Source organism: Giraffa tippelskirchi, chromosome 11, assembly GCF_054371585.1.
Source record: "Giraffa tippelskirchi isolate mGirTip1 chromosome 11, T2T-mGirTip1v1.2.pri, whole genome shotgun sequence".
In the NCBI taxonomy this organism is placed as follows: Eukaryota; Metazoa; Chordata; class Mammalia; order Artiodactyla; family Giraffidae; genus Giraffa; species Giraffa tippelskirchi.
The window spans coordinates 18,505,644-18,529,221 of NC_137285.1; the positions used below are offsets into that span (position 1 = coordinate 18,505,644).

Consider the following 23,578-nt stretch of genomic DNA (forward strand, 5'->3'; position numbering starts at 1 on the left):
GGTTTCAGTCAAGCATTTTTTATTTCATTTTCTCTCCTTTCTTAGCATATCAGTTATACTTCTTTTTTTTTTACTCTTTTTAGCAGCTGCCCTAGGGTTCACAATATACATTTACAACTAATCCAAGTCTGCTTTCACATAACACTATACCACTTCATAGGTAGTGTGAATACCTTCTATTAATAATGATAAAGTAACCTAATTCCTTTCTCCTTTCTCGTGTCATTGATGTCATTAATTTCACTTATATATAATTATACATAAGTGTATATGTAATATACAATATGTGCAGAAGCATGCATAATCAAATACAGTGTTGCTATTATTATTTTGAACAAACTGTACCTGTTAGATTAATAAAGAAGAGTTAAGTTCTTATTTTGCCTTCACTTACTCCTTTTTTTTAATATGCTCTTCCTTTCTAAATGTAGACCCAAGTTTCTAACCTATATTATTTTCCTTCTCTCTAAAGAACTTCTTTTTTAACATTTTTTGCAAAGGAGGTCTACTGGCAACAAATTCGCTCAATTTTTGTTTGTCTGAGAAGGTTTTTTGAAGAATTATTTCCCATGATACAGAACTTTAGGTTGGTGAGTTTTTCTCTCAGCACTTTAAATATTTCACTCCATTCTCTTCTTGCTTGCATGGTTTATGAGGATAAGTTGTATGTAAGTCTTTTTTTTAAAAAAATATTTATTTAGCTACAGTGGATCTTAGTTTTGGTGTGTGGGATCTAGTTCCCCAACCAGGGATCGAACTTGGGCCCCCTGCATTGGGAGAGCAGAGTCTTAGATGCTGGATCACCAGGGAAGTACCTGGATATGTCTTAACCTTGTTCTTCTATATGTAAGTTGTTTTTTTTTTACCCACCTTGGGCTTCTTTCAGAATTTTTTCCTTGATTTTCTGAGCTTTGAAAATGATATGCAGAGGTGTAGTTTTCAGACATTTGTCCTGCTTGGTGTCCTCTGAGATTCCTGTTATCTGTGTTTTGGTGTCTGACATTAGTTTAGGGAAATTCTGAGTCCTTATTGTTCCAGATATTTATTCTGTTCCTTTTTGTATTTCTTCTCCTTCTGGCATTCTCAGTATACATATGTAACACCTCTTGCACTTGACCCACAGTCCTTGTACAGGGTTGGCTAAAAGTTTGTTTGGGCTTTTTTTCCATAAGATGTAACAGAAAAACCAGAATGAAATTTTTGGCCAACCCAGTATAATCTACTCTGGTTTTTCAGCCTTTGTTTTCTTTGCTTTTCAGTTTTAGATTCTATTGCAATAGCCTCTAACTCTCTCCTCAGCTAGTAGCTAGTAGCTAGTAGCTAGTAGCTTATTAGTCTACTAATAAGCTCATCAAAGTCAGTCTTCATTTTTATTGCAGTGTTCTTTAGCATTTTGGGTGTACTTTCTTAGGATTTCTATTTCTCTGCTTAGATTGTCCATCTGTTCTTACATGCTACCTACTTTATCCATTGGAGCCTTTACCATATATATATATATATATATATATATATATATATATGTGTGTGTGTGTGTGTGTGTGTGTGTGTGTGTGTGTATTTATTTATTTATTTTTTAAAAATTTTTGGCCACACACCCCAGCATGTGGAACCTTAGTTCCCTGACTGAGATTGAACTGGCATCTCCTGCATTGGAAGGTGGAATCTTAACCACTAGACTACTACCAAGGAATTCTAGAGCCCTTACCACATGAATCATAGTTGTTTTACATTCCCCCAGTCTGATAATTCCAACATCTCTATCATGCCTGGTTCTGTTTCTGGCTTTGTGTCTTCAAATTGTTTTTTGCCTCTTGATACGCTGTGTAATTTTTTTCTGATAGCCAGTCATGATGTACCAGGTACCTGTAGTACAGTGATGGTGAGGTGTGGGGAAGGGGAAGCTGTCTATAGCTCTATGATTAGGTCTCAGTCTTTTAGTGAGCCTGTGCCTCTGGATTGAGAACTTCACGTGTTTTGAACTTCAAAAGTGTTTCAGTTTTTTCTCCCACCTCTCGCAGGATGGCTAGAATGGGTTGGAGTTGCCTGTTTCCCTTCTCCAAGTCACTTAGGCTCTGATGACATACCAATGGGGTAGGCTCTGGTTAACTAGTTTGCCCTGAGGGCAGGCCTTGTTAAAGACAGTGTTCTGGCTATTTCAAAGTGGTTCCTTTTCCTGCCTGAAGCCTGAGGAGATTTTTCTTTGATATTTACTATGGGAACCTTGTCTTGCTCCTGGAGGTGAATCTCATGATATTATGGATTTTATCCATATCATAACTTCAAAGAGTTGGACATGACTGAGCAACTGAACAACATCTTAGTGTTCACATCTTATAGTTCTCTATGCTCTCACTTCATTTTTTTGATTATTTTATTAACATATCTTAGTTTAAAAGTCTTTTTATACTTTTTTATACAAAGTTTATATGTTTGCATCCATAGATCTTGCCTCTGATTGCTTCCACATATATTATAATCCTAAACCTATTTCATGATACATCTGGAGTAAATAAAATATGCTTTCTCTTAGTTTAAAAAATACATATGTTAAATTTCTTGTTGATGTAGACTTTATTGTAGATTGGAGTATAAGATCTGTTTGGGTACTATTCACAAAACCCACATTCCCAAAGTCATCAGACAACTCCAGAAGCTGAGTCCTGGATTGTCTTCAAACTTAGAGCAAAGATGAATCATATTTTTCCTAAGTTGCTAGTAAAAAGCATGAACTTGGAAACTAGAGACTTGGCTTCTGCGCCCAGCTTTGCCTGCAGGTAGATGAGCACATTTGACTCTCTGAGACACAGCTTCTTCAATTCTAAAATGAGGAGCATGTATAAGGTCACCTTGAAGTGTCCTTTGTGGCTCAAAAATTCTGTAGCAAACCTTGAAGGCCTCATTATTGAAGTCCTGAATCTATAGGCCATAGTAAGACTCTTTTCAAACTATACCATTCCATGAAATAACTATGAAATAAATGGGGTGAGTCAGGGGGTGATTAAGTTAATTCATATATTAGGACCCACAAAATGGAGACCACTCCAGTGGCCCAGCCCAAATCACAAATCTAAACATAAAGTCAGTCAGGTATTTATGGGAAATACCTAACAAGAAAACCTAACATACACCAGTTACAATCCTCTAACTCAGCTTTAGCTAATTTAGATTACCTTTGAAAACAGGACCTGCTAGACTTATAAGGAAGTTCTCACCTTCTAGCCAGTCAGGTCCTGTTTCCATGTTGCTGTTTGTATTAATAGCAGCTCTTATAAAATTCACCCTCACTCAAAATCCTTCGAGACGGGTGCTCCACAGCTTATGAGGTCCTATACTCCCCCAACCCATGGATTGCTTTCACTTGAATTAGGGACATTGAACTCGTTACTAAATTGTCTTAGTTTTGTCATTTGACGGTAGTCAAAAGGTTCACACCTTCAGTTATAAGTTCTGGGAATGTAACTAAAGTACAACGTGGTGACCATAGTTAACAATACTGTATTCTATATTTGAAAGTTGCTAATAGAGTCAGTCTTAAAAGTTCTCATCCAGAAAAAAAACTATGTGAGGTGATAACTAAACTTAATGTGATAATCATTTCACTATATAAATATATGTGTGTGTGTGTGTGTGTGTGTGTGTGTGTGTGTGTGTATCAAATCACAATGTTGTATACCTTAAACTAATATAATATTACATGCCAATATCTCAAAACTGGAAAACATAAAGTTAGAAATGGAGAGGAATTCCCTAGTGGTCCAGTGTTTAAGACATGCAGTTCCCTTGCAGGGGGCACAGCTTTGATCCCTGGTTGGGGAACTAAGATCCTGCAAGTCAAGCAGCACAGTCAAAAAAAGAAAAAGAAATGGGAAGCTGACTAACTTTAAAAAAAAAAAGTTTTTTTTTTTTTAAACTCTGTTTAGCATGTTATTTTCTTTTGGTGGGCGTTCCTATTTAGTGCACTTAGTACAGAGCTTGCTATAAGTAAGCAAACCAAAAGACTTCTCTTAAAACTTAGAAAGGCCAAGAAATAGACAACCAGAAAGAGCACTCAGAATGAGACAGGTTTTGCAGTTCGAGGGAAAGTCATGCCCTAACACACTGACCTGGATACGGCTCATCTTCAGTTGATGAGTGACTGTATTGTTTTCATGCTCAGTGCTACCATTTCACATAAGTTTATTGCTGAAGACCTTAAACATAACAATCACCAGGACTTCCCTGGTGGTCCAGTGGCTAAGACTCTCTGCTCCCAATGCAGGGGGCCATGGTTTGGTCCCTGGTCAGGGAACTAGATCCCACATGCTAGAGTGAGGATCGGGGATCCCAAGTGTAACAACTGAGACCCACACAGTCAAATAAATAGATACATGTGTGTGTGTGTGTGTTTAAAGTAATTGTCACCACCTGATGATGTGACCATAGTTAGCTGAATCATCACCAACCATTGTTTCTTTCCAAATCCACTGTTAACCCCTCTCTGTTCCCCTTCTGCAAGTGTTCTTGGGCCTTTTGTCCACTGAGTTTCACCTGAAAGTGTTGACTCTGATTTCCAAACAACAGAGAGGCAGAGAGAGAGTTTTGTTCTAAAGAATAACTTCTTGGGCTTCCCTAGTGGTCCAGTGGTTAAGAATCTACCTGCCAAAGCAGGGAACCGGTTTGATCCCTGGTCTGGGAAGATCCCACATGCTGCAGGGCAACAAAACCCATGTGCCATAACTACTGAGCCCAAACGCTCTAGAACCTGTGCTTCCCAACAAAAGAAGCCACCACAGTGAGAATCTCCCACACCACAGGAAGAGTAGCTGCCACTCACTGCAACTAGAGAAAGCCTGCACTCAGCAATGAAGATCCAGTGCAGCCAAAAATAAAATAAGTTTTTAAAACCCCAAACTATGAAAGCAGACAGTGACATAATGTTTACCAGGGCCTGGGGGTGGGGTGGGGGAATGGGAGAAATGTTTAAGACATGTTGTTGTTCAGTAGCTAAGTCATGTCCAACTCTTTGCAACCCCGTGAACTGCAGCATGCCAGGCTTCTCTGACCTCCACTACCTCCCGAAGTTTGTTTAAATTCATGTCCATTGAGCTGGTGATGCCATCCAACCATCTCATCCTCTGATGCCCCCTTTTCCCGCCCTCAATCTCTCCCAGCATCAGGGTTCTTTTCAATGAGTCCGCTTTTCTCATCAGGTGGCCAAAGTATCAGAGCTTCAGCATCAGTCCTTCCAATGAATATTCAGGGTTGATTTCCTTTAGGACTGACTGGTTTGGTCTTCTTGCAGTCCAAGGGCCTCTCAAGAGTCTTTCCAGCACCACAGTTTGAAAACATCAATTCTTTGGCATACATACTTGGAAATGGTCAATATGTAAGTCCTGAAGACCTAAAATACAATTCAGTGATTGTAGACAATGATTGCATTATAGACATTAAACTTGCTAAGAGACTACAATGCTCATTGTGTAGAATTTCATCTTAAAGCTAGAGAAGGAATATTCAGTGGAATACTGAATATATATTTCTCTTTCTTTAGTAGGCTTGCCTTGTATAGGGGGTTGAATGGTGCCCCTTCAAAAGATATGTCCACCCAGAACCTGTGAATGTGACCTTATTTGGAAAAGGACCTTTATAATTAAGTTGAGGATCTCAAGATGAAATCATCCTGGATTGTATAGTTGAGCTGCAAATCCAATGACCAGTGTCCCTTTAAAAAAAAAATTGAGGTATAATTGAATATAACATTAGTGTCAGGTGTATAACATGATTTGATATTTGTTTATATTGCAAAATGACCACAATATGTCTAGTTAATGTCCATCACATACATAGTTACAGAATTTTTTTCTTGTGATGAAAACTTTGAAGATTTACTCTCTTAGCAACTTTCAAATATACAATACAGTATTATTAATTTATAGTCACCATGCTGTACATTGTGTGTGTGGGTGCTAAGTTGCTTCAGTCGTGTCTGGCTCTTTGTGACCTCATGGACTGTAGCCCACCAGGCTCTTCTGTCCATGGGATTCTCCAGGCAAGAATACTGGACTGGGTTGCCATGCCCTCCTCCAGGGGATCTTCCCGACCCAGGAATCGAACCAGCATCTCTTACATCTCCTGCATTGACAGGTGGGTTCTTTACCATTAGCGCCACCTGGGAAGCCCTATGCTGTACATTACCTCCCCATGATTTATGTATTTTATAACTGGAAGTTGGTACCTTTCACCCATTCCACCAACCCCAATGACTAGTGTCCTTAGATGTTGTGCACCTGAAACTAATACAATGTTACATGTCAACTATGTCTCAATAAAACTGAGGGAAAGAAAGACAGGAGACCATATAGAGAAGGCCATGCTAAGATGGAGGCAGAGAATGGAGGGAAGCAGCCACTGTCAGGGAACACCTAAGCTTACCAGCAGCTGGAGGAGGAAAGGAAGGGTCCTCCCTGCGACCCTTTGGAGGAAGCATGGGGCCCTGCCATCACCTTAATTTAGGATGTCTGGTCTCCAAACTGTGAGAGAATACATTTCTGTTGTTTTAAGCTACCAAGTTCATGGGGTTTGATATGGCAGCCCAGGAAACATAGATGCTACTTCAGAAATTTCTCTCTCTCATCATGGCCATTTAAGCTCCATGAGGAGAGGCTCTGAGTCCCTCTTTTCAATGCTTGGCACATAGTGAGTGCTTAATATATGTTGAATGATATATCAATACCAGTGGGAAATTGTACTGACTCTACCTTTCAGTGGTAGGTGAATTGTTTCCCCAATACTGTATGATGTCTATGAAGAGGTTCTGTGTGAATGCAAATCTAATGTACAAGAATTAACTTGTTTTGCAAGGTCTGTCTCTTTATTAGAAGAATAGTAACACAGGTGAGTCTAGTACTAGGCTGGGGAGAGAAGTCTTGGCAACTATTCTAACTTTCATCATGGCCTCAGGAGCCTCAGGCAAGAGGGTTCACTTCTGTGGCTCAGTTTCCCAAACCATGAAAAGAAAATCCTGTCTCCTTTCTAACTACTACTAAGGAGGGTCATGGGGGATTGGGCTGCGCGGGGGGAGCCTGTAAAGTGCTCCAGCTTACTTTTTTTTTTTTTTGATGTGGACCATTTTTGAAGTCTTTATTGGATTTGTTACAAGATTGCTTCTGTTTTATGTTTTGGATTTTTGGCCGTTGAGGCATGTGGGATCTTAGCTCCTAAACCAGGGATTGAACCCTCACTCCCTACACTGGAAGGCAAAGTCTCAACCACTGGACCAAAAGGGAAGTCCCTCCAACCACTGGACCACCAGGGAAGTCCTTCCAGCTTACTTAAGAGAAGTATGATGTGGCCCTACATTATTTGATGTACTCTCTGGGAACAGTTTCAAGTTCTGTTTCTGTCTCACTTTCTGTATCTGTATTCTTCAACCATTCAGCGAAGTGGAAGACAATAGCTGCCCAGTTAATAATCTTTTTTTTTTTTACAGATGGGGAAATTTAAGGCAGAAGTTGGTTACATGTTCAAATCAGCAAAGTAATTCACTGAGAGAATTCCAAAAAGATTCTGTGAGTCCAGAACAAAATGATTTTGTGGAGCCATCTGTTCGCCAGCTGCAGAGATGGTTTGCTAAAGTGCAGTGTTGGAACCATTTTGACTGTAGCAGAAGTCAATCAGGATTCAGATAAGACCCAGATTAAGCATTCCAGTGAAGAGATGCTTCTTCATTGTATAGGTGAGCCAATTTTATGACCTCTCTACAACTTTGGCATGTGTAAACTCAGGTTAAAAGAAGATGGAGAGTCCTTGTGGTCTTTTAAGTCATGCAACTTAAGCAGTGACTACAAAGAAGATGTATTATCTTGACTGGGTGAAAGAGTTATACTGTATTTGTGAAGGTGACCAAGGATAAACATCACAACAAACCTGATCCAAGGCTCAGATACTTTTGTTCTCAGATACTTTTGGCTCATATCTAGGCAACCAGAGTCATGCATTAATCTCATGATGCAACTTAACTCAGATGGGGGGTGGGTGGGGAGTGGGTGGAGAGATGCGCGTGCTGGAGATGAGACAAGAACGGCAGAATGTAGAGAATTGTTAAAACTGGGTGATGGATATATGGGAATTCATGACACTATTCTGTTTACTTCATCTATGTTTGAAATTTCCCCAAATAAGAAATGGCTTAGTACAGCAAGTTGCTAACTAACATTGCAAGAGACTCAATATGGTCTTCCATGACTTACTATCTTTGAGACAATCCGTTGCTAGAATAAAAACTGCTGTCCTTCTACTATATTGTCTAAAGAGTACACGTGCTGTTGAAAGAACCATTTATTCAGTAACTTTTAAACATTTTAATAAAACTTTTGCTGCTTCTTGAATTTGAAAAAGGTTTTGAAATTATGTAATTGACTTAAGAGTGCAGTATGAATTCAATAAAAGAATTCTTTTGTGGGATTAAATAAAAGACAAACTCAGAGAACAGCAAGTAAGTTTAGCTGCAATAAATTATCCCACATGTCTTGGGAATACTTTTTTTCCGAAATACAAAGTATTAGGCTGTTGATGGTTATATCAGCAACAGACCACATTTTCCTGAACCCTAATTGGTACAATTAATACACAATTGAAAGAAGGGTGTCATTATACAAAGTTTGAAACAAAAAATTTCAATCACACAATGTGTCTCTTTTATTGAAAAAGTATGTTGTTGAAGCACAAAAATGCCTCTCAGGCTTCAGGGTGTTCCAATTTCAAGTATTTAGCAACTGTGAACTTGTGTATACCCTATTTACTTCCTTTTTTAAAAGATGTTTTTATGTTTTCAATGTTATATTCCTTCTCAGTCTTCCAGAAGAAAGAACTCACTCAAACATTTATGGGGAGCTTTAATTTAGGCACAGAAAAAGACAGCTCATCCTCAAGAATTGCAGTGTTAAAATGGTCTCCAATACAATCTCTCCCTACTATTGTTTTAATTGCTTTTTCCTGGTCACTCTCCAGGAAACTGCATTAACTTTGTGTATGTGTGTGTGTGTGTGTGTGTGTGCTTTGCTTCTCAATATCTGTATTATCATGATCACAGCTTTATTGACATGTAATTCACATACAACTCACTCATTTAAATAGTACAATTCAGTAGTTTTTAGTGTATTTACAGAGTTGGGCAACCATCACCACAGTAAATTTTAGAATATTTTCATTGCCCCCCCCCAGAAACCTCTGGGCCCATTCACAAATCCCCCTAACCACCTCAACCCTAAGCAACTACTACTCTACTTTCTGTCTCTCTCGATTTGCCTCTTCTGGACATTTCATATGCGTGGACTCATATACGGCCTTTTGTAACTGGCTTCTTTCACTTAGCATCATGCTTTCAAGGTTCATTCACATTATGACAGGTATCAGTACTTCATTCCTATTTTAATGTTCCATCATGTAGACCACATTTCATTTATCCGTTAAATAATGGACACTTGGGTTGTTTCCACTTTTTGACTATTATTGATTATGCTGCTATGAATGTTCATGTTATAAGGCTTTCTGGTGGACATACTTGGATTTTTATACCTAGAATTACTGGGTCATATGGTAATTGTGTTTAATATTTTGAAGAACTGCCAGTTTTCCAAAGCAGCTGCACCATTTTAGCATCCCACCAGCAATGTAATTAGAGTTCCAATTTTTCCAAATCCTTAACAGCATTTATCTTTTTTATTTTAGCCATCCTAGTGGGTGTGAAGTGGTATCTCCTTGTGGTTTTAATTTGCATTTCCCTGATGGCTAATGATGTTGAGCATCTTTTCATGTGCTTAATCATTAACTCTTCAGGTAGACCTGCCAGCTTCCTTTCTAAAGAGGGAGAAATATGACTTTGTACCACCAGCAAGTTTTTATTGAGTTTCTTTGTGCCTGGATCATTAGAAGAATTAATACTTTCTCCTCCATTGAGATTCAGCTGCTGCTCCCACATGGTGAATGAAAGTCTTTCTTTGCATTTTTCCAAAGAAGAAAATCCAGGACTATAGAAGTTAAACTATATTATCTGAGCAGTGCTTTAAGCCAGAAAAATAAGTAAGCTACACAATGAGTATTATTGCAGCCTAAGGAAGTGGGATGGCTTTGTTTTAATCTGACATAGTACATATAAGCAAATCTATTCAAAAGCAATAGACTAGACTTAGGTCCCCATGAGAAGAAGGACATCTTTATATCTTTTTCTCTACTTAAATATTTAAGTACTGGTTAGAGGGGAGAGGAAGAAGTATAGGAAAACCAACGGAGTGTCATCAAGTCAGGCTGAAGAAATCAGTACTTTAATTTACAAACTAATTTTCTTGGTCCAAATAAAGTCAACTCCAAGGACTCACCTTAATTCTCTCACCGTGCTAGGATTTGGTTATTTTCAACATCGCTCTAAAAGAGCAGTTGGGATCTGAGAACCGTTGGTTCCTCGAGTGTTTTCAATAAAACCTTGTTTTTTAAAGCCGAGTCCTTGCGTGAGCAGCTGCCCCTGCTCACTGGACGCTCCAGAGAGGAGACCTGAGGTCATTACCGAGTGTGAGAGGCGTGACCGTCTAGAGAGGAAATCCGAGGCCCTGCTTTGACCGTTATTATAACAAAAACCTTCCAACCAAACCGGGTTTTTCAAATTTACCACGCCCCTTACCGCCCCCACCTCCCAGAGAACTTGGCCACCCAGCCTTAAACCCAAATTTCTGCCTCACAGATTCCTCAGGGGACGCTGACTCCCATTTCAGCGACCCAATGAAGAAAACCTCTGGGAGTGAGCCTACCAGCACCGCCCCACCCCCGACCCGCCCATCTCCGCCTGCGGCGGAATGGATTCTTCCTTAGCCTACCAGGCAGCGCTAGAGGCCCCGCCCCATTTCCGCCCCTTTATTGGCTTTGGTGACCGGGCCCCCCCCCCCCGAGTGTCGGCTTCGGATTGGCCGACTCGGCCGCCACTCGGGGCGCGCAGCGGGCGTGACCACGCCCCTTACGTCTGGACGCTGTGTCGCCTCAAAAGGCCCCGTAATCGCCGCCCAGAAGGAAAGAGGGTGGTTGTGCTGGAAGCTGCTATGGTGCTGAGTTCCTTGGCAGAGCCGACCCAGACGCGGCGGTCGCGGCCATGAAGGTGAGGGGCTGGTGGGGCCGGGCAGTCCCTCCTCGTCTCTCCTATTTGGCCAGGGCGCCTGAAGCGCCTTCTTTTTCGCCTCAGCTGTTACTCCGCCGGCACCACGGAGAGCTCCGCGGAGACATGGAGCGGGGGTGGGGGGGAGAACCCCGACCGGCGCCTGAGGCCCTGACCCGCCGGGTGGGTGTCTTGGGCTGTCGGCCGTTCCCATTTCCCACAGCGCTTCGGTCAGCGAGCCCGAGGTCGGGGGAGAGGCCGGGCGCCCCCCGCCCTCATGCTTGGTGGGCCCCTCTCGGCGCCGGGCCCTGTCCATGTCCTTGGGGGCCGGAGACAGACCCACTGGTGCTCACCTCACCCTCTGTGCCTTTGCCCACAGCGTGCCCTCTTCCGTCCCGAGTCCTTGAACTAACCCAAATGGCAGGAGCACCACGGGACTGTCGCAGGACGGCAACTACAGGACGAAGGGAAAAGGAGTGGTGCGGAGAGTCGTAAAGGCTTGGGCTAGGCTCCCTGTTAGAAATGCCTCGGGGCGGGGATCCCACCCTGAAGGATCTGTTTACAGGCTTAACACTGGGGCCGTGACCTAGAGCGCTAGCAAACCCAGTGTGTCTTCATCGCCGCTAGGTACGCAGCAAGTAATTTGACAGCTTGAGTCGTCAAGGTGGGTGTGAGAGCGTGGGAGCATTACTGAGTGAGAAGTTTAGGGGAAGGGAAGTGAGGGGAGAGTCTAGCCCGCTTTTCGGAACTGATTCTCTCAACTCGATGGCTGAGAGTTCTGAAGAACTCTGGGTACAACAATCAATTCAAGTATTGATTCAAACCAAGTGGGATGAGTCATAAGGTGATACTCTTTCAGACCTAGATGGTTTCTTTAAGTTCCGTCAAGAGGTGTGATTGACCGTGGGTTTAGAAAAATAACAGTGAACCGCTAGCTTAAAACTCAACTTTCACAAAGCCCCAAGGAAACATTTTGTTGAGCATTTCCCATATGTTAGCTAAGAGGGATATATCATGCATAGAAGTAATTCACAATACAATCCCATCCTTTGGGAGTTCGCCAACCAAAAGAGAAAAGACATTCTTAAGAGACCACATTTGGAGGGAGAATTTGATGTAAGGTATCAAAAATGCAAAACCCTCAGGAGCAAGAAAGATTTTGGGAATAGGTAACTTCTGAACTGGATGTTAAGTATGAGTATATTCGAAGAGCTTATTTTAACTTCCCATTTCAGCTATACAATATTTCAACTTTGAATTTATCTATTAAAATATCTAAAACTAGCTTTCTTTGCTGAAAACCATCATCTTGCTGTGTTTTATTAATAGGATCCAAAAATAAATCAAGAATCTTTATACATAACGCCTCAAAGAATGTTAGTATCTTTATTAGTATTAAATTTGTGACCTACCAAGAAACAAGGTGTCAAAGGAGAGAATGAGGGGCAAGTCCAGTGTTGAAATCTTTTCAGCAGTGTTTTTGAATTTAGGTGGAAGATGCTGCTTTCTGAGTTGAAGTTTTAGAAACCAAATTGGATGGGATTTGAAAATGTAAAAAGACGTATATATTGTGAAACAAAGTACAGACCTAATAGACCAGTCTGAACAAGACAATTATGAAGATTCTGTTTTCCATTTAAGTTTCTGTGAAAATTGGATCCATAAAATTTAGGATTTGAGCTCTTTATTAACTTTGTTTCTCACTGGGATTAATTATGTGGTGTCATCTATAGATCTCTGGGCAGGGTCATTGATTCCTGATGTCATGAAATTCTAACATATGAATGTTCATCAAAGCAAGTACTTCTTTCACTGGAATTAAAATTAATTTAAAAGTCAAGCAATCAGATAAATACATTTTCACACAAACCCAGGAACAGGAGCTGATTTTAGTATATGTGTAAAATGGGTATTTACTTTCTTCCTTTAATTTTTTTGGGGAGAGTCTAGAAAATGTTGTTTTGAAGTAGGTTTATGTCTCAAAGATTCAAGTAACTGTTTTACCTTCGAGTAGTATCTGATTAACTTCCTATAAGGGATTTTAAGAAAATACAAATTAGTGTCATATGTTCAGTTCAGTCGCTCAGTTGTGTCCGACTTTTTGTGACCCCATGGGCTGCAGCATGCCATGCTTCCTTGTCATCACCAATTCCCAGAGCTTGCTCAAACTCATGTCCATTGAGTCAGTGATGCTATCTAACCATCTCATCCTCTGTCATCCCCTTTTCCTGTCATCAGTCTTTCCCAGCATCAGGGTCTTTTCATCTGGTGGCCAAAGTATTGGAGCTTCAGCTTCAGCATCAGTCCTTCCAATGACTAACAAGGACTGATTTCCTTTAGGATTGACTGGTTTGATCTCCTTGATGCCCTAGGGACTTTCAAGAGTCTTCTCCAATACCACAGTTCAAAAGCATCAATTCTTCGGGGCTCAGCTTTCTTTATGGTCCAACTCTCACATCCATACATGACTACTGGAAAAACCATACCTTTGACTAGACAGACCTTTGTCAGCAAAGTAATGTCTCTGCTTTTTAATATGCTGTCTAGGTTGGTCATAACTTTTCTTCCAAGGAGCAAGCGTCTTTTAATTTCATGGCTGCAATCACCATCTGCAGTGATTTTGGAGCCCAAGAAAATAAAATCTGTCACTGTTTCCATTGTTTCCCCATCTTTTTGCCATGAAATGATGGGACCAGATGCCATGATCTTAGTTTTTTGACTGTTGAGTTTTAAACTGGCTTTTTCACCCTCCTCTTTCATTTTCATCAAGAGGCTCTTTAGTTCCTCTTTGCTTTCTGCCATAAGGGTGGTGTCATCTGCGTATCTGAGGTTACTGATATTTTTCCCTGCAATCTTGATTTCAGCTTGTGCTTCATCCAGCCTGGCATTTCTCATGATATACTCTGCATATAAGTTAAAAAAGCAAGGTGACAGTATACAGCCTTGACATACTCCTTTCCCAGTTTGGAACCAGTCCGTTCTTTCATGTCTGGTTCTAATTGTTGCGTCTTGACCTGCATACAGATTTCTCAGGAGGCAGGGAAGGTGGTCTGGTATTCCCATCTCTAAGAATTTTCCATAGTTTCTTGTGACCCACACAGTCAAAGGCTTTGGCGTAGTCAGTGAAGCAGAAATAGATGTTTTTCTGGAATTCTCTTGCTTTTTCTATGATCCAACAGATGTTGGCAATTTCATCTCTGGTTCCTCTGCCTTTTCTAAATCCAGCTTGGACATCTGAAAGTTCTTGGTTCACGTACTATTGAAGCCTAGCTTGGAGCATTTTGAGCATGCTTTGCTAGTGTGTGTCTTATGTTAGTTTGATTTAATCCTCCTTCCTGTTTTTCCGTATTTGTATTGATTTCCCCCTTAATTGTACTAATAATGTTCATTGTTCCAAATTCAAAAATGAGACATCAAAGAAAGTAATCTGTTTAATGTAATTTCTTTTTTTCCTTCTCTTTTCCCTGAAAGGTGGGGAGTGGTGCTAAGGGTTAAGTATACTGTTTAAAAAAAGAAAACCCAAACAGGAAGAAGACAACATTTATGATCTCCAGAACACATTATTGTAAAAAATCAATCAATTTGGCCAAATGTCTTGCATTAAAAATATTACATTTTTAAGACCAGCATTTGTTTTTGCAGCCTGCTTAATGTCCAAATGGTATGAGAGAAAGAACTTAGGATGCAAAATTTCCTTCTTTGTGGTATACCGTCTAATACTTGGTCATTAAGGTAGCAGAGTTGCTGGCGTATTGTATTTCAGTTGAAGCACCAGTTTCAATAAGAAATCCTTTGACGTTTTAAGGAACTGTGTTCCTCCAGTGGCTCTATATAGGGTAAAGGTTTTTGCTTATTCTCCTAACAGTTTATTCTGGTTTACTTTAAGTTCTGTAGGGAAGTTTAACCTCATTAAAATTAAAACTGTAAAACTTATTCTTTTGTATCATGGGTACTGAGATTTGAAACCCCTTTTCTTATTGCTTAACACAAGGACATTGAGTTTCAACAAACTGAAGGTTGTTCAGAGTTTAAAGACAGAGTTTTTGGTGATTAAGTTCTCTGAAGAAGCTTCCACTAGTGGAAGAACTGAATTCCTGCCTGGTCCTTATAACTTCTTACAGCATGCAAGAAAACTAATGTTTCTGAAATGGAAACTTTTAGGTTTATCCTTAACTGTGTAAATTATTACCACATTTAGAGTTAAAGCAAGCAATGCTTAGGAGGTGGCTTCATGATCACCTAGTTTAGTCAAAAGCAAATGACTTAGACTATGATCATTTAGATCATTTAGCTTTCCTGGTAGCTCAGCTGATAAAGAATCCACCTGCAATGCAGGAGACCCTGGTTTGATTCCTGGGTCAGGAAGATCCCCCTGGAGGAGGGCATGGCAACCCACTCCAGTATTCTTGCCTGGAGAATCCCATGGACAGGGGAGCCTGGCAGGCTACAGTCCATTGGGTCGCAAAGAGTTGCACAGGACTGAGCAAGTAAGCACAGCACCCATGATCATTTAGTGTTTTGCTGTTTTCAAACGCATTAACTCTCCCTGCTTCCTTATTTAGTCTTCATGGAAGTCAGTATAGCTTTTCTTATTCCTCATTCTAGTTTGCCTGGCTACTATTACATTTGGTGGACCCATTAAAAGGGATCACATCCCAATATAGTTGAGAAGAGGATTCAAAGTTTGTAGTAAACTTTTTGTTAATTCTCTCAGTTAAGCATTTTAGAAGTCTCCCCGGCCCTCAACCCCTAGCTATTCTAAAAAACACATTAGAACACATGACAGCTGAACCTTGAGTCACTCAACACACACACACACAGGCAACAGCTGAACCTTGAGCCACTCAAAAACTCTGGCACTCTGCCAGAAAGAAGGCTGGGCTACTGCTCTCCCAAAGAAACAATACATTTCCTCTTGCCTTTGTTGACTAAAATGATGATTCAGAATGGGCCTCTATTGTGACTCTGACTGAGGAACCCCAGAGAGTGCCTATGAAATTGGTGGTCTGGTACTGTTGTGGAAATAAGTGTCACAGCACTGGAAACTGTTGGTCCCACTCTCCTGCAAATTGTTTAAGTTTGTGAATAAAAGTCCCTGCCCCTCCTCTGTACTACTATGGAGGAGAGCGACTTTCCTATTCATTCTCTAGGAAGAAACAACACAGGAGGAACACTTTCAGCCTTTCTGCTACTAGAAAATAAAGAGAAACTTTTATGTTGGTGATCTTAACAAAGGAGCTAAACATTCTTGGCTCAATACTTTTCCTGGGACCTTCTCAAATCTCACTTCTTTGGATGGGATGACACTCTGGTTAGCTGGATGGTAAGCTGCTGTTGGCCAGCTGTGTAGGTAGTTGGGTGACATGTTATCAAGACTAGTTGGCTGCAGAGCTAAAGTCATGTTCTCTTATTGGTGTTACCAGTAAAAAAGCAAATATTTAAATTTCTATTTGTCTTATCTCTTTACTCAGTTTTAGAATGGGAGTGACAAAAAAAAAAAAAGATAGTGTTATTGGCTCCTTAAGATCTTGGTGCACTGGCTTTGGAAAAAAAGAGCTGGCTTTGGAAACCAGAATAACATGAAGAGATCTAGGTGTCTGGGGCAGTTCAGATAGGAAACTTTAGAACTTAATTTCTTACTGTGGGTCATGTAAGTTTTTAATATGATATCTGGTTCTTAACTGATGCCAGGCAGTCCATGGTTCTGTGGCTAATCTGTTCAGAAATAATTTTAGTCTAACAGGGTGTGTAGGAAAGAGATTAGGTTTATCAAGAAAGTCATTTATTTTCAGTAGTCATTGATGGCTAGAAAATCAGCTGTGAACAGCTAAATTCCCTGAGCTGGGAGTTTTGTGCCAGACATAAGTAGATGGTTGCCTTATTCAGTTATTCTCTATGTTGTTTTTGAACCATATTCATGGTCAAGAGAGGAAATGTTGCCATCTTTACAGATTATTGTTTCTTCTAACCTCTTGGGTTCATGTGGTTTAGTCTGTTGAGTCCTGCTGTCAACCATGGTCCCAAGTAAGGTTTAGACTTGTTAGTCACATATACCCAGATCATGGCTTTAGTTTTCAGAGATCCAGACTTTGTCTTTTTTCATGGAAGGGTAGTAGATTTTTTTTTTAACAAATTAAGCAACTGAAAGGTGGGTGGTGACCTATATTTAGGTAATACACCTCTTTGAAACTGAGGCATAGCAACAACTCATTGAATTTACTGCAAATCCAAAAACCAAAGAGCCGTGTCTTGTGTACTGTCTGCCTAGAAATTGTGTTTGCTCAGAATATTCAGAAGAAAATGGAATAGTTTGGAAAATATGCTTCAATCTTACTATCAAAAGGTGAGCAGAGTGTGAATAAAAGCAACATAAGAGAATGCAGGCTGATTAAACTGGTAGAAGATCTTAGAGGATAGGGAAAACAGAAGTGGAAAGAACATGAAGTTGGGTCTCTAAACCTTTGAGGGAGGGTGCAAGAAAGGGGGCTTTTTGGTTATGACTCCCCTAGATTCGGTGACTGGGCTCCAAGAAAATGTAACAGAGTCAGGGAGTCAAAAGCTCAGAGAATAAATTAATGTTCCCCTACCTGGCCCCTTCCCAAGAGCACACATTCAATTCAGTTGTTGGGAAAATGCTCTCTTAAATTGTTCCTTAATTGCTTTTGTAGATTCTGTCACTTGAAAAATGAGACTGTTATGTGTGTGTGTTGTGTACTCAGTCGTGTCTGACTCTTTGCAACCTCATGGACTGTAGCCCGCCAGGCTTCTCTGTCCAAGGATTCTCCAGACAAGAGTACTGAAGTGGGTTGCCATTTCCTCCTCCAGGGAATCTTCCCGACCCAGGGATTGAATTCCCATCTCTTGTGTCTCCTGCATTGGCAGGCAGATTCTTCCCTGTACCATCTGAAGCCCTGAAACTGTAATATCAAGTAGTAACAGAAATTTGGATAGATTTGAAAGGGAAAGATTAGTATAGGACACTTCAAGTACTATTAGCTGAATGGCAAGGTAACAGTTGTTAGGGAGGGATCCTTGTACCCCAAGGGAACGTCAGAAGAAATTTAGGCAATTTAGACTTTAAGGGAAATTTAGACTTTAAGGGAAAGTGCTAGAAGTTGAAACATACTAATGGAAGTCAGGGAGATGGAGCCCAAGCCTGAAAACTTCATCTTTTGCGTGGATCCTTCAACTTAGAGGTGAAGAACAACAAAAATAGCTTGCGCAATGGCTGTTTTTTACGGATGCAGAAATCACTGTCTTTCTCCCAATATTGGAGATGGCACACAAGATAAAGTGTAGAGGAATAAGTTAGAAAATAAGAAATTTGGGCCAAAAAGCAAAGAACAAATAAAATGAAGGACGGCATCAAATTTCAGCCTAAGTTCCAGACTAATAATATGTGGTAAAGGAGAGGAACTAATTTAAGAATCAGAGTAAATTGTTGAAAACTCAAGCTGAGCCTTTCTGAAAGAATTAGGGGAAACCATGGAGGGAAAGGAAAAACTGAAAGCATATCCCACTTCTTGGGGCCTGGGGATGGGACATGGGGTGGGGAGTATACATAAGTCGTGAGGAGCACGTGATGGAGGTGTTGGTCCCAGAACTCTAGAGGCACAGACTTCAGAAGTAACTACAGCCTCTTCCACTCCGGAATCTCTGAGTGATTCTCCACCTGAAATGGTGGAGGCAGGAAGGAGAAATCTAGACTCAGTAGGTACTAACCATTTAACCACGACTGTACATGCACATCACATGGGGAATTTTTTTATAGTTGACTTTTTTCTCTTTATTATATTAAAAAAAAATTTAAATTGAAGAATAATTGCTTTACAGTGCTGTGGTAGTCTCTGTCATACATCAACATGGATCAGTCATATATATCCCCTCCCTTATGAGCCTCCCCCACCCCATATTCCATATTCCACCCTCCACATAGGGAATTTTTTTTTTTTAGTTCTGATGCCCAGGTTGTACCCAGACTAGTTAAATCAGAATCTTGGGGTTCAGTATTTTTTACGGCTCTCTTGGCCAGACCAACTACTGTCTTAAGGGCAGTTTCACTGGCCTAGGCAACTCCTTAATAAGAGGCAGTGACAGCAGCCCCTGTAGTACAGGATTAAAAATACCTGCTCCAAAGGAGTAGGGGAGGTCGAATCACTAAAGAGATCACTTTCATTTCAGCACTGGGGTACCAGAAAACATAGTCTTCAATGGGAAACAGAAATGAAGTTTTTAAGATATGCTGGATGGTAAAGAAAGGTACCTGGAGTAAAACTGGTAACTGGGCTTCCACTGTTTCAAATTTCTGCACTTTTTGAGAAAGGCTGGAGTGTCGCCAATGCTCCTGTCAGAGGGTGACAATATACACAGGTAGACTTACTCTTCAGCGGGATGTGAGGAATATTCTCTTATTGGGAAATTATTCTCATTTTGGGAGATTTTGTTCAAAATTGAGTTCACAGATCTAGGGAAGCGGAAACAGATTTTCAGTGTTTCAGATTTTTCTTTTTTTCCCCCTCTGGTGTGGTCTTTGGCTGCTTTGTACCAAATATTAGGTTATAGCAACACATTTTTGCCTGGGACAGTGCACTGGGAGCTGGTTTGGGCTTTGTGTTTTAATTTTTATTTTATAATGAAATAACTGAAAGAAGCATTCTTTCCATTATTTTCCCTTTTGGGGAATGAAGAGGAAGTTCTCTCCCCTTTATAGAAACATGAGGAATTGGATGAAATTGTTACCTTCCAATATTGATGTCTACACAGAGATTCAGTTGTTTTCCCAAAAACAAATTCTTCTATTCCCAGAACTGTGTATATTTTCAACCTAGAATTTTAATGGTTGTACTCATTAACATGGTTTGAAAATTTGTATCCTTCCTTTACTCTCATTGTAAAAGTGTTTTAGGACAGAAATAACAACGAAAGTGCAACAGTGCTACTTTTAAAAGGGAGTATCATTCATTTTTTTTGGCCTGCAAGGTCAGAATTTTTTCTATCTTTATTACTCTTTCCTAACAAGACACAATTTGAACTTTTTAGGTAGCATGAAAAATTTAATTACATTGCCTTTTTAAAGAAGTGATGGTGATGCAACTATATGCTGTGGAGGAAAGAAGTTCTGTTCACGAGGAATTTTCACTGGAGTGAAGACAATATCACCCAGGATTAAAAGGGTGCTAACAACAATTGAATCGTTTAGAAGCTAGGTCAGCAGGAAGCTAAAGCTTCTCAAAACTATACTTCTTTAAACTCTTGGAATGAAAAAAGTTTCTCCTGGTGGTACTTTCTGTAGTTGAGGTATTCCCCCAAAATATTATGTCCAAATTGAATATTTTGAAAACAGTCTCAGTTGTTTTAAGAGCTCACTGTTTAAAGCACTGCGGATGAATCCTTTGCTAAAAAAACACTCACTTTAAATGGACTATTAGTAAATCTGGATTTTTATGCTTTTATGTGTAAACAAATCATGGCTCTAGGGTCTGAGGTATATATTTATTTAAAGGTATGAGCCATTAATTATAACTTAACCTGAACTTTAAAGGCATCACTATTTCTCGAGAATTATAGGGTTTGAAGCCATATAATACTTAAGTCAGTGACCCTGATGCTTAAGACTGTTTGAACCTTGTATTGTGGTTTCATGTTTCTTTACCTTCTGTTTTCCCGGTATTTAACATAGCATACTACTTCTGGTGGGCTTCTCAAGTGGCGCTAGTGGTGGAAACCCCCCTGCCAGTACAGGAGATGCAAGAGACAAGGGTTCAATCCCTGGGTCAGGAAGATCCCCTGGAGAAGGGAATGGCAACCCACTCCAGTATTCTTGCCTGGAGAATCCCAAGGACTGGCAAGGTACAGTCCATGGGGTCACAAAGAGCCAGACACGACTGAGCACTTGAGCGCACACACACACACTACTTCTGGGTAGTAGCAAGAATGGCAAGATCCTTCTATAATGTTCCAAATAACCTTTTAAAATTGTTTATAAAAAAATTTTTTTTAAGAGCTCATTGGACAAACAGTAAATGTTTGACAGAGTTAGATAATGAAGGGAACAGTGTACTGTTGTCATGTTTTGCCCTTTTAACTAGTAAGACTTCACCTACCTGGAATTCCATTACTTATCACATTATCTAAAGTCTAGAATATGCTTAAAAATCAGGACAAGGGGCAAGAGCTCACTGGTTCCAAACACTGTAGCTTTTTGTTTTTAGCATGGGAAAATGCCTAAAGCCCTCACTGAAAATATATTTTTATATACACTTCTAACAAGCTTGGTTATCAGGTTTCTGAGTACAGTTAAAAAAAAGAAGTTGCTAGAGGTAGCTGTAGTGATAGCAGTGATGATTCACAGAAAGGGAAGAGATGGGAGAAAACATAAAAGGCAGCATATCAGTTTCAAGCCACTTAGTGGTGTAGCAAATAGCCCTTAGACCTCATAATGTCATTATGGTTATCGAGTCATCAGAAATTGTGTTCAGTATTCTGTTTGCTTGTAAAAATATTTCCTTAATGTTAAATTAATATATATATATATATATACACTTTTTAAAAATATTTATTTATTTGGCTGTGTTGGGTCCTGGTTGCAATAAGTGGGATGTTCATAGTGGCATCCCGGCTCTCTAGTTGTGACATGCGGGCTCTGGAGAACTCTGTGAGGGGCTTCGTTGGCCCGTGTCATGTGGGATTTTAGTTCCCCGACAAGGGATCAAACCTGCGTCCCCTGCATTGCAAGGCAGATTCTTAACCACTGGACCACCAGGGAAGTCCCTAATATTTTCTTTATAAAGATTTGGAAAGCAGGGGAAAACTCCAGAAAACAAATTATATGAGATCTACATGAAAACCTAGAGAGCACCTCAGCTGGCATTTTGATGTTTTCCCGGTCATTTTTAAAAAACTAAAAAAGTATTCATATGTCATAGTTTATTATGCCCAGTTACAAATGAGAGGACTGAAGTTTAACGAAATTAAATAATTTGAATTTATATTCTTCCTGCTAAATGATAGGAAAAACTGCTTCAGCCTATAGAACAGTGCTGTCTGTGGTCACTAGTCTTTAAGGTTGCCAGGTAGAATACAGGAAACTTAATTAAATTTGAATTTTACATAAAGAACAATTTGATGGGAGGGAGAGATACACATAAACCCCAAATATCACACAGCATGTACTTCTATCCAGTCATTTTTTTCTGTGTTGTATGCACATACATCTCTAAGCATATATGTGTGTGTGTGTGTGTTTTTAATGAAATTGGGTTCATGTTGTATCTTCTTTTGTTAACAGTGTATCGTGAGTATCCCCAAAGCTAAATATTCTTTGTAAATACCAGAAAATTACCCACTGTCAAATAGCTTAAAATTTTGATGCTAAAAAGAACATAATCTCAATGGGACTTCCCTGGTGATCCAGTGATTAAGACTCCATGCTTCCACTGCAGGAGGCACCGGTTCAATCCCTGGTCAGGGAAGTAGAATCCCACATGCCAGGCAGTGTGGCCAAAAAAAAAACAAAAAACCCCACAATCTCAAAATTATTTAGGGCAAACATACTTCTGCAGAATGGCATTCCCTAAGAATCCTAGAGAGCCCAGGTTCCACTCAGCTTTAAACTGATGCCTGTTTTTGTTCCTTTTCAGGCGGGTGCCACGTCTATGTGGGCTTCGTGCTGTGGGCTACTGAACGAAGTCATGGGGACTGGAGCTGTCAGGGGCCAGCAATCTGGATTTGCAGGAGGCACTGGTCCATTCAGATTTACACCAAATTCTGATTTTTCTGCTTACCCACCAGCATCTACAGAAGGGCCTAACATAGTTTGCAAAGCTTGTGGACTTTCATTTTCAGTCTTTAGAAAGAAGGTGAGTTGCATGAAATGTTATATACTAAAAACTTATGTGTCAGAATTCTCAACTGTTATTTTGAATACTAATGAATATTCTTCGTTTCTTCTTATACTTGTCAAAAACTTAGTCCTAATAACCATTTCCCATTTGGAAAAGTACTAAGTTGAAGGGGCTGTGTTATCATTGCTCAGTTTTTCTGACTCGACACTATTACATCTCACAGTGCTCAGCCATCCTTTCTCCTGGACTCTGACTTTGTTTATCCACTTTGATTCTTCCTGATGCTGCTTATGTTCTGAAGCAAAAGATTTAATTAGTCAACAATCTGTTCAGAGATGATTTACTATAGCTCTTACCTCAAGTTTCAAAAAATGTGTCCCTACCCATATGAACTCAAGTGAAGAAGAGAGTATATTAATATTGACTGTTGTTTAAAGATTCAATGTACCACACTTGGGCTAAAACAGTTATTTTTCTTTAGGACAGAAAGTCATTCTTTCTGAGAACCATCATATTGCTAGATCATCTCCCAGTCTGTCAGTTCAGTACTTTAAAATACTTAAGGAACAAGGTGTTAGCCCAAGTGGAAATGACCACATCTTAGTATCTTTAAGCT

The 23,578-nt window shown here is 40.1% G+C and overlaps 1 protein-coding gene across 8 annotated transcripts in view; it reads left to right on the top strand.

Moving 5' to 3' along the window:
- The window catches only part of RNF34 (ring finger protein 34), a 48,947-nt gene that overhangs the window by 19,548 nt on the left and 5,821 nt on the right, over positions 1 to 23,578 (top strand). For 2 of the 8 annotated variants that reach the window (XM_081540077.1, XM_081540076.1), the window contains exons 1-2: positions 11,033 to 11,122; positions 22,759 to 22,977. In XM_081540077.1, the coding sequence (XP_081396203.1) occupies positions 11,117 to 11,122; positions 22,759 to 22,977 (225 nt within the window). In that variant the 5' untranslated portion in view covers positions 11,033 to 11,116. Of the gene's footprint in view, positions 1 to 5,281; positions 5,366 to 5,994; positions 7,320 to 7,468; positions 7,715 to 11,032; positions 11,123 to 11,498; positions 11,784 to 20,376; positions 20,386 to 22,758; positions 22,978 to 23,578 lie in introns of those variants that run through there. The other 6 variants (XM_081540080.1, XM_081540083.1, XM_081540081.1 and 3 more) reach the window with 6 other exon arrangements.